Raw genomic sequence first — 12,362 nt, 5'->3', positions numbered from 1 at the left:
AACCATCATTTCATACATAGTTTAATATACATGGCTAATTTTAGTGTAAAGCCACACTACAGCAATCATTTCTGTTTTCTGTGAAATATCATGCACAGCTTCTCTAAGGGTGCCCCTGTGGAATTAAGGCACCACCCACAAACTGCAACATCCTGAGATTGAATCTGGCCAGTGACCTTTGTTGCATCTCTCTCTCTCCCTCATTTCCTGTCATCTCTCGACTATTTCTATCTAACAATAATGGCAAAAAATAAAATAAAAAATAACTTATGTATCAATCTGAAAGGGCTTGTATACACATTTGAGAGAATGTTGTATGACTACTTAAGAATGAATACAAAGACCTGAATAGCAGATCCACCCCTCCCCCTCTTTAGGAGAACCTGGGGGAAACACTGGAGTAGACATAACAAAAGTGACATTGATTTTCACTCGGGTTTCCCTCTAAAAACTGGTTCTAAATTGGAAACAGTTCAATAGCTTTAAGAGCCCAGGCTATTTTTCAGGTCGGTTAATTTATTGCTACTTTTTTACATTTTGGTGTATTTTATTATCATGCAGCTTCTCCTTTGCTGTGTTGGGGCTCAGCTCATCCACACACACATGGAGCGAGTAGCAGAGCAGAAAGTGAACCAGGTGACATGAAATATATTTGTTTTACTTGAGTTGAAGACAATTATGCTCATTACTGTAAGTGCAATACACCTTCGTGAGTAAAAAGCCAATACTTTATCAATGCACCTGTTCAACAAACATAAACATGAAAACGTTATTTCCATCTGCTCTGATCTTCTCTGTCTGTAGGCTCCCACCCACCACTGTTATGTTTTATAAAAGCATGGTACGCTAGTTGGACTAATGGCAAATTGTTATTAACAAGCTAAAATGAGCTGCCTGTTGTAGCACTGCAGCTGCACTGTTTAGCTTAGTTTGTAAACTTCCCTACTGCTCCAAACCAACCCCTCCTCCCTCTACCAGCCGCACCTGCAGACAGGCCTTCTTTCTAAACTGCTTTAGTTTCCAGTGAGATATGATTGAGTTTATTCTTTTTAATATAGATTATTTTTAAAGCAATTCTTTAGTAATTAAAAATAATTGATAAGAGTATAAAGAACCAAACTGATACTATTCAAAAAGAATAGTAGTATCATTAAAATTCTAACAATACTCATCCCTAATTTTCACAAATGATAATTCTATTTAATGCCAACATAACCATTTTAAACAAAAAATCCCATGAAACAGCAAAAAAAAAAATAGACACAAGTTAACATCAAGGATTTCCCAGAGTAAAGCAAGACGCAAATTAGCTGTAACTCAGTTCCATTTTAAATTGGGCACTTAGAAAGTTTGGCAGGCAGACAAGCAACTTTAGCGGGACAATGGGGATTAACACGTAAAAAATTAATAGAGAAGCAGCACAAAGGGAATATTCATCCTCTAACCCAACAAAAATATACATACGTGCATGTCAGCTCTCCAAAACCTGCAGTTAGCAAGCTCTCACAATATTATTCAAATGTTGAAACTGGCAGCTAGGCTTTGACATGCCTGCTACTACGGGTGGAGCAGAGTGGAGAGAAAATAGCTCATTATTTATAGGATGGAAATATTTCTCTTCACACAATCATGTTAATCGTTATGCCAAACAGTTAGGATTAACTGAGGTGGCAGAGCCCTTTCACATGTGAGTGATAACAACATTCATAATGCTGTAATTCTGACTAAGGACCCTCCACAGTCAGAAAATGTGTATATACATGATTTAGCATTTATTTCAAAGCAAAACACTTCAGCAAGCATCTGCTGCCAGTGCAAAGCGTAATCAGGTGTATCATGTAAGCAAACATGCACTCTGATATTCTCATGATCTGTCTCCCTTAACTACACACAAACACATGTAACACATACAACCTGATTCATTTGTGTTTACCATGAACACGAAACTAAAACTCAAATACAGCAGCGGAAATCTCAGAAAGAAAACACTTCAAATTCATTCATGGCGTGTCTCTGCTTGACAACCACCATCAACCTCCAGTACCTGCTCACAGTCATTCACAGAGACAAATTAACCTCAATTAACTGGTGTGGCCTTGCTTTGAAAAAGGCAGCCCTGTTGATGACCCCTGCTGAGCGATGGGCCATCAGTGGTACAAGCATCCAAATTATGGAGTGCTAAGATTAAGCACTACTGACAGACACTTATGAGAATAATTTGTTAGGACACAGAGTCTATCAGAGTGAATAACACTGTAACAGACTGCATAATGATGTCTTGAATTAACAGGTAAACAAGGCTGTTAATCCTTATAGTAAGTCCAAGTTTCTGCAAAATAATAAAGGAAGTGCTTTTAATCTGACTTTCTAAATTTGTGTGTAATGTGAGAGCAGCAGCCTCCTTAAAATAAGCTTCATATACTGTGTGCTATTGTTACGATCTTGGACAGCTCAATATACATTTGCAAGCACGAATAAGACTGTCCCATAGCTGGAGGAACCAGAATTAGAAGTGAAAACCATGAGAGACACAGAAAGACAAAGGCGTACCCTTTTCCTCTGACAATAAATCTGTGAATGACTTTGTGGACGCTGACAGCAGAGTTATTTCTCATGGATATGGGCGCTATTTCAAACCGTAATTGGTGGTAAATCTTAATGGATTTTTTTTTAATTCCGCAAGGTCAAGCTTTGTAAGCGCGCATGAACAAGATTTTGTCCCTTGACGACAGGAATAATGTAACTTGATCCATGAATAAAAAATGAAATATTACATTATTTCTTTTGTGAGCGTTGTCTTAATATTCAACTGGCAATGTGTTTTCAACTCGTGTCCCAACTAAATTACAAAGAAATGTAATATGTTCCACTGCAGCCACAGCGTTGTTTACCTGCTACAAACAGAATTAAATAAAATATTCGCCATGTGAGACAGTATGTGCTGTAATTTGAAATGAAGACTCAAGCCTGTTTTCTCTCTGACGCGCTCGTAACACCGAAGAGAGATACAAATCTGTCATGCTTCATGTTCAATGGAGTTAGCAGTGCTGTGACAGAAGATTGGGACTATTTCTGACTACGAGTTGAACTGAATGTCACGCTAATAGATATGCAACTGTTAATTACTGTGACTATGAATCCATTAACTCTCACTGTGCGGATATTTACCACTGTCATACCTACTAACATCATATCAGCATTAGCAAAAACATGCAATATTTAATGTATTTGCCTTTAAATTCCCCCCCAAATTCCAATCAAAGTGTTGCAGTTTATATCCTCATTAGGAGTAACAGCTGTCTCCTTTTTATTTATCTTGAGAGGACCATTGTTTCCAAGCTGTATAAAGAGCCAAGCTCTATTATTAACACAAGAAAGGTTACTCATTAGCTGTTATTTTATCTGTAATACATCTGGCTTGTGTTTGCATTCTATCAAAGTACATAAGGTTTATGAAGGGTTAACGCTTAACTGCTTGTGAAAGCTTCAACAGATCATGAACTGTAAATGTGTACTCTGGCTAGTTTTAGAATGTTAATAACGTAGTTTTAAAAGAGGATCATTAGCAAGAGAAGTGCATGCATATTGTTGCAAAAAAATGTAACCTTACATGCTGTAATTAGATACACCTGCAGTGACACAAGCGTTATCATTCACAGTTAGTTACTTAACAGATTATAATATATTGTTTCCAGTTTCTACACTGTTATTATTGTTTCTACATTGTGTATTCATGTTATATTGTAGGTGATAAATTAGTTCAGTCATCTGGCCTACAATGGGACTACATATCTACATTGTCATGACTTGTTCTAATAAGAAGATACAGCCTGTTGTTGTATATTCTGAACTTAATTGAATCGTATCCTGAGCCTCTTGTCTTATAAGCAACACAAAGCTGCCAGGAGAGCACTTAAGAAGCCTTGCTCAGATCCCCGAGTCAGGAGGCTTTAGTTGAAGTGCATACAATCACAATAATATGGGTAGATTTTTAATATTGCCCTGCCACTGCTCCCTAAAGCAATCACAGCAAACTCACTAGGTAGGGGCGGGGGAGACTAAATTGGATTATGGGCCACAAGCACTTTAATTTTCTTGCGGGGGACTAAAACGAATGAAGGAGCATCTGCATCACTTCGCCACCTCATGAGGGAAGCAAGTAAATACGAGAGACCGCTGATTTTCAGAGAGAGCTTTGATCGTGAGACTGTGGTCACAAAACAGTACACACTGTACAGACCCTTAACTCAAAACATGCTCTGAATGAATCTTCCTCTACAGCAGTTCATACGCCTTTTGTATTAAGTTGGTGTTCATACTCCAGGCTGTTTGAGATGACAATGAACACATCTTGATATAATCTAAGGTTATTATCCAATTAGTGCTAATTGAACACATACACTAACGAGGATCAGATTGTTTGTGCAGTGTCCTTGAAGAAACAGATAACAGCAATGATTCCTGTTGGCTGACTTTTGATAATAGCATCTTAATGAAAGTGTGCCTGCGACACAATTATTATGCCACTCTGGACAAGATCATAGAAATGAAAACTAAAGGTGAGACAAACTAAAAATGTATCTGTGATATTGATGAGAAACTGCACATATAAACCAAAGAGGCAAAATACAACAAAAGCATACACCACTTTACTACTGAAGGATCACATTTGAACTGTTAAAAACCTAATTCCAACACTTAAATTGCCTACTTATATCACCCCAATTGGTAATCTTCTCTCAGGGAAACAATCACAATATAAATGCAAATGAACCCATATCTGAAAAAATCTGCTTTAGAAGTAACTGACTTTGTATTTTCTGCACGACAGTCTTCCTTCCCTGTGTCCTCTCCCAAGTCAAATTATGATCAGAACCTGTGATCCTGCTGAGATAGCTCACACAGCCAAAGTTATCGAGCATTACATTTTGTAGCACCTCCTGCATACACTGCTAACGTGAGTTTAGAGCATGTTTGCAAGCTCAGGGAACATGTTAAGTCTTCAGAACTGTGTAAGCAGAAAACTTGCTTCTGTGACTTTTCATGAGCTGAATCAACACATTTTGACAGCATGCACCACACAACTAACACCTATTCCAAAATGACCTTTCTTTTGTTAATTATCATATAATTGCCTTCTCGACATAATAAAAATAAAACAGAGCAATTTACTTGTAATGTTCTGCGCTGCCAAGTGTGACTTCAACGTACAAAAACAAAATGAGAAAGTGTGTGTGTGTGTGTGTGTGTGTGTGTGTGTGTGTGTGTGTGTGTAAGAGAGGAGGCGGGTGGGGGGTATTGGCTGCTGCTTCCTCCTGAGGCAGTGTCAGGCACAGACTCACAGCCGCAACAAAACCCACAGCATGGTGCTTGATATCAAGAAGCTTACCGGTGAAATGTTTTCTACTCCAATCAATGTTGAATTTAAAAGTAGTGTCCACAGAAAGCTCTCAAAGCTTTTAACCTACATGTTAAAATCAAGTTTTTTTTCCAGCCCCTTTGTTTGTCCCCCCACTTATCACACTTGATGTTTTCTACCTCATTGAGACTGTCAGAAAGGAACACCTGCATGTAAAGCTGGCCTCATCATATACTGTCCCTGGCTCTGTAAGGCTAAAAAGTCAGGGGGGCGTCTCCCTTAAGGCCATATGGACCAGAGTGGGAATGAAACAGTGAGACTGATGAGAGAGAGTGTTAATCAGAGGGACAACTCTGTAGCTTAACAAACAGCTCTAATTACATGGGGATAAAGACTTGTTCATCACACAGCTTACGAGACACAAGTTAATTGCCTCTGCTTATAGTCACCTCCCTCCATCTAAAGTCAGCTCATCCCAAAGTCACTTGGAGCAAGTCACCGCTTGAATTTTTCTGTTTTTCTCTCTTGTTTGTTCAGTCGTTTTCCTCATTCAGATGCATCTCACTTCTCTACCTGTGTTAGCTTCCAGAAATCCTGCACTAGTATGTCAAAGAGGTGGAGGCCTGTGTTGATATTGTGATGTTTTGTTACAGCTACAACCACAAAGAAATCTATCCACATGCTGGTTTAAATCTACACCATGCAAAGCACTAGAACTGCAGCCCAAAGCAATGGATCGATATGTTTAAAAATACATTGAGTAATGTGTTCAAGATGGTATTTAGATGTGTTTGTGTGTAGTGAATTTCTTTTATTTTTGTATGGATGCTGCATCTCTGCTATAACTCTGAACACAAAGTGGAAGAAGGTCATCTGTACTGCACAGTTAAACTTGATCAGGATAAGCTGGGCGATGTAGAAAAGAAAAAGTGAAGAAATTTATAGTCAAAAGTTTCCACGGTGAACGGTGAGCTTGTCATGGCTCCCGAAAGACTAAATGATCAAAGCCCAGCGCAAATCAACAAGTGTAAAGGGAGGGGATGACAGATGACACACACACACAAGTCTCTCCACACTTTGTCAGCAGGGGGATTTAAAAACCTACTCTTCTACTTATCCAATATTGAGATATTCATATTACACCAGCTGTAAAATGATGAGGAAAGGAATTGCATCAGTGACATTTTCTTCATCATTTTATATGAAACACTTAGGAACAGCTCATCCATTATCTGTTAACTGAGGGATTCACGTGATCTGTAATAAAAGAATGTGCTCAATCTTTTTTTTTATCAAACACTATCAACAGATGCTCGGGGTATATTTCATACTTCATAGGGTTTCTTACATACAGCAGCTCATGTATAGTGTGGGTTTTAGATAACATGATCTGTAATGTCACTACATTATTAAATAACCTCACTGCCTTCAACTCTGATGCTGAACCTTTTCCCCACTTTCAGAAAACACCTTTCATCTGTACTCTGCTCTTTTTTTTCCTCCCCTCAATTACCTAAGGCTGAGGTTAGTCCCAGTTCATATTCACTGAGAGCCTTGAAACATCTCCCTGTGGCCTAACAGCGACAACCAGTGAGAGAGGTATTAACTTCCATGTGACATGCAGGATTTCAGCTGAGACAATTCAAAGTAAACATCAGTTTGGATTTCCACTGTGCTACTGAAAGTCAAATTCACATTTAATAAAAGTTTAAAGCTCTCTAGATTTAAACTGCTGGGCCCAACAAGTAAAGCATTACCACTGTATCCCTTTACAAGATATCAGAAGGAGAAATGTCGCTGAGTTCAAGGATTTAATGATATAATTGTTGTCAATACATTTTACTAAAATGAAGAATGGCTCCATTTCTTGATAACTTAATGCGCTGGAATATTTCAGCCAAATGTTTCAAGTTTTCACTGTTATCCCACATTGTGCAGTGGACACAAGCAAATCCTGAATCAACAACCAAATCCTCACAGATGGGTGAGTCTGTTTGGAGTCTGTGAGCTGAAAACTGGTTTGTTTTAATCTATGTGACAGAAGGAACCTAAAACTAATGCATGGCAGAAAAGCAGAGATTATAATATTGTACTTTTGTGTTGGGCAGACCCATCTCTGACATTGTGAATACCAACAGGTATACTACATCGTAAAGGCTACAGTCTGCCCTTTAACACACAAACCAGACACACACACACACGCACACGCACACACCTGCCGTTGAGCAAGGCAAGCAGCTCCCCAGCGTGGTACAGGTCGTTGCGTGTCACCCTGCTGAAGCGGAAGGAGTTTAGGTTGCAGAAGGTGACCGATGGGAATATCATCATCGGAGCGGCCACCTCATCCAGCTTGGTGATGTGAGGGTACTGGAAGTAGAACTGCACCCTGTCCACGCACACCATCACCAGCACACCCACGGAGCTCAAGAAGAACAAAATCCACAGGGTGCGCTTGATACACATCCGCTCATAAGTGAACATGTGCGAGATGCCGTGCAGCGTGGACCTGCTGGCGAAAACTTCAATGGGAGCCGGCTCCTTGTAGTCCATGTCCTCCGAGTCTGCTTTGAGATCCATTATTTCCACGAGATGGGTTTAGATCAGTGAAGGCTGCAAACGGAGGAAACTTGTTTTTAAAGATGAGTGGATGTTAATGGGAAGGGTTAGTGTCCACAAGTTCACGCCCTTCTATTCATTTATTTCTCATGCAGTCTGTGGGAGATGTTGCGTCACTGGAAGCCGGCAAGAATAGCCCTTGACATTCAGAGCATTTTTGACACAAGATATCCTGGAAAACACATGAGCATACTTGGGAGAAAGTGTAGGAGGAGAAAGCATGTGTTGTACCTCGGCTGGGGTCACACTTCCATAATAAATAGACCAGTGTGGAGCGCGCATGGATAGATGCCAAAGCTGTCCTCTCCTCTCCTCTCCGCACACTTCTCTAATATTACCAAGTTGATGTTTGGCTTCCACGATCAAAACAAAAAAAAAAGGCAGAAACACCAAGCGGATGTGCTATAAAAAGATCACGGTTTACAAAGAAAGAAAAGAAACGGGCAAATCACCTCGGTTAGGAAAACAAGGGAATTTAAAAAAAAAAAAAAAAAAAAATGAAAGAGGCGGTATCGGTTTTCTCTCAGTGTAAAAAAAAAAGGCACTGAGTAGACTGGCTACATGGCTTTCCCCCTGCTCTTCATATGCAATCCCAACACGTGCAGAATAACAAATAACCGCTGATTCTTGCCTGTGAGCGTTTTTAAAAGCAGTCGCCGGTGTGTCCTGGCTTTTCCACAGCCGGGATAAACAGCTGCATCACCACGGAGCTGGGTCTGTCAGATAGCTGCCTCGGTGCGCCTCTGCTCGCCTGCCTGCATCCATCCCCTCCTCCGAGCTGCCTCCAACAAACAATGCAGCTAATTACACCAGGTTTGTATTTTTGGATTCCCGCTGGCTTCTCCTTGAATAAGAGTGCTCTGAAGAGGAAGAAAAAAATATGCACCTTGGCAAAGCAGACAATTCCCGCTCGAAATGATGTGCTTTATGAATTGAAGGGAAAGCACCTCAGCGACAGTCGAGGTTTGCCCCGATCAATTAAATTCGCCCCAAACAGGAGAGAGCAAGGATAGGACGGCATGTGTTTTACACCCAGGTGACGAAGTACAACGTCGGTGTCATTCCAGCAGCAGTAATACTTTACCTTAAAGGCTGGCTAGACTACTAAATGTACCATTTAAGCGATGACGGTACAGCTGTGACTCGGAAATCAGTCATTGTGTTACCTTTATTTGTCACTGCCGTCACTCCTGTGTGGCTCTTGCGTCTCTCCGACCTATCACTTTCTTCAGGGGAGAGTTACTCATTTTATTTTTTATAAAACCTAATTGTAGGCTAATGATAATAACACTACAACAGAAGTAAAGTAAGATTTCTGATGTGTATCCAAATGTACCTGAGTTCAAATGTAACGGGAAAGTAACGTCAAAGCTAATGAGCCCCTGTATGGGGGCCTTAAAGTGCAAAACACAACATTTTCAGAATGGGATACCTTAAAATCCCAGAGGTATACTATTAGTCATATCTCACATGTGCTTTCTGTCTTTCCAATTTTACACGACTTAATCAATCAAATTATTCCTAATGACTTCATTTCTGTTCACGTTTTAATTAGTGCTTTCTAAAAATAGAAATAGTTTGGAGTCCCGGGAGACCCTTGTAGAAAGCATCCGATTCTGAATGTGCAGTTTTAATAGATGGAATTATTTATTGAGACTGAGTTCATGTTTGCAATGGGTCCTAGTTTAAAGCATCACACACTGTCAGGGGGGCAAGGGACACTCTGTCAGTCATTTTTAAGGCTTTGTGGAAAGAGTGTTGGGATAAAAGGTGCAATTTGTATTAAAGAAAAGAATAATTTTTGTTTTTTGTTTTTTTTACACAATATGCTAATTAACTGTAACTTTCCTAAAATAATAATAATCTATTTTTCATATAACATCAATGACATAACTAATAATGTTTTGAGAAGAAATAGTTCACATTTAGTTATGATGGTTTATTCTTGGGGTCCCCCAGGACCCCAGTTGGTAGTTCTTGTATGTTAGATATGTTGGTTGGATGAGGGATAACAAACTAGAAAACAAAATGATATTAACAAAACCAAAAACACAACATTTCACAAAAAAACAATAGGCTTCCTGTTGATTCCCAAATTTTGTATATTTCAAAACATTGTAGCATACTTTATTTTTGCACTCAAATGTCTCTTGAGCTTTTGTTAATTAGATGATCAGTTACTTGGTATATAATGTTGACACATGGATTTATAATCATACATAATTTGTGGACCTGTTACATTTATGTTTCAGTTTCCTGTCATGAATATATATTTTTTTACACACACTGAGTTTACTAAGAAATGTTCCCTGCTTTAAAATGACATTTAATATTTTTTTATATTCAGTTTACAGAGATGTTTATGCATTTTCATCTGACTTAGCACACTCGCATTTGGTGTGCTGACATTTAATGCATTTTATTTTATTTTGCTGGTGAAGAGGTCTGACATCTCGGTTTTGCATGTGTTCATGTGGAATTTCCAAGTGGAAAAGCTGTCTGGTTGCTCTTCCAAACACTGCACTGTATAAGAGAAAAATATAAACAGTAAACATTGAATCAGTGCAGTAGCATGCACAGATTCTATAATGAAAACCACCCACAGAGATATGGTTTATTTTTTCCCCGACAGTTTACCAGTGAAGTCATTGAGCTGACCAGACAGGTACCCACCAGAGGGACATTTGGCCAGCCTAAAGTAGAAACCTCCCATTAGGTCACAGACACATTCGATTTTAGTACAGGTTTAAAAAAGTGAATTTCCACACTCATAGGAAAAAAAGAGCAGAGGTCCACATATATAAATTACTGCTCACAGGAAGTGTTACTAAAGGGCAAAACAAACCTTTTTACTTATTTAAGTAAAAAAAAAGATGTAACACATTACTATTGCATTGGATATGGATTAATTATTTGCTGCTGGTCCAACATTATGTGTAAAATTAACTGTGCAAAGAGAGTGTAAAGTTCAGAGAGACAGTTAAGGTTACATAAAGCTACAAAAGAAGGATCTGCAATACCAAAGGTTCTTTTCCCATTATAGTAGCATTCAAGGTTACTACTGCACAGCTCTCTAAAAGCACACACTCGCATACACATTTGTACTTAAATGCCCATATAGCCTTCACAGTAACCTGCATTGAATGTTGGCAGGTTCAGGTGTGCATGAAATCTGGAAAGGACATGCAAGCTCACTTGTAAAGATACACACACATGCACATACCATACATGTACAGACCCCTTCACACATGTTAATACCTGCATGTCTGCATACACACAGTTGTGCACCAGTCCACACATATCCCTGAACAAATCTATTTTCTCCCTTGACCAATTCTCTGTAGTTGACTGAATGGAACATCCAAATATGTCAGAGTGAGTGAGTGAGCCAAACACAGGCAATAAGGCAGATGTGTTGCAAGACTGCCAGTGCCAAATCTGTCATAGAAACCGTATTGCCAAGAGGCGAGGGTAGCTCACCCATGAAATTGTTCATAATGCGTCCATAATTGCCATTTGCCATAGTATTGACTGTGACAATGTGGCAGTCATCTATAAAGTCTGCATCTTATATTGATCAGCAGTGCTGGGAAGATGAGCCACGTTCTGTTCCAGTAAGGTGATGTGAATTCTGGGTAGACACTGTGAGGCAGTGACACACATGGGTTTGATATTACAGATATTACGTTACTAAGGCACAGTTTGACAGGAGGTGCTGGGATGTACACTTTTTAGCTTTATATTTAGCTTTTATCCTGGTTGTCTGTTAATGTCACGGAGAAGCTGGAATAGCTTACTAAGAGGATAGCTATAACTATTACATACATTATTCTGTTGAATATATTAATGCTCTTCATAGATACCTGATGAATAGGCCTCTTCTGACAAGGTCCCTTTTCAGTGAAGCTTTCTTAGCAGCCTGCTCTTTGGTTCAGTTATGCTTAGACTTTCTTGCTGTCCATGCCTGCGTCAGAATATATTTCCATCTATTGGCACTATTACTGTGGATCTGTATTTTACAAATGGCATTTTGAAAGCACAGAAGTTAAAAAGACATGTCATTTATCAGCAGCACTTTTTATGATGATTTTTATGAGTACTTGATTATTGTAGCAGATTATCAAGTAGGAGGTTGTTTTAAAAAAAACTACCACTTTTAATGTACTATCACTCTGTATAGCAGAGTTATGCTTCAGCAGGACTTTTTTATTTAATTTTTATTTTTTACAATGTACAGTGTATCATACTGTACTTACTATACATTAAATTTAAGGTGGATTATTTGATAATTTAAGGTACAATACATGATCAAAATATGAAGTGAGCTCTGCTACAGTAATTCAAACACAGAACTGTAACCTGCCAGCTCTCCCAGGCAGATTATATT

The 12,362-nt window shown here is 39.0% G+C and overlaps 1 protein-coding gene across 1 annotated transcript in view; it reads right to left on the bottom strand.

Annotated features, from left to right (window-relative positions):
• asic1b (acid-sensing (proton-gated) ion channel 1b) overlaps nucleotides 1–7,936 on the bottom strand; it is a 171,212-nt gene extending 163,276 nt beyond the window's left edge. Inside the window, exon 1 of the mRNA XM_062415460.1 lies at nucleotides 7,575–7,936. Coding sequence (XP_062271444.1) covers nucleotides 7,575–7,936 — 362 coding nt within the window. The remainder of the gene's footprint in view (nucleotides 1–7,574) is intronic.
• Nucleotides 7,937–12,362: the final 4,426 nt, after the last annotated feature.

The sequence above is a fragment of the Scomber scombrus genome, chromosome 3, assembly GCF_963691925.1.
Source record: "Scomber scombrus chromosome 3, fScoSco1.1, whole genome shotgun sequence".
Lineage (NCBI taxonomy): Eukaryota > Metazoa > Chordata > Actinopteri > Scombriformes > Scombridae > Scomber > Scomber scombrus.
The sequence above is the reverse complement of the archived record's forward strand: the minus strand, read 5'-3'. Positions and strand labels throughout refer to the sequence as shown.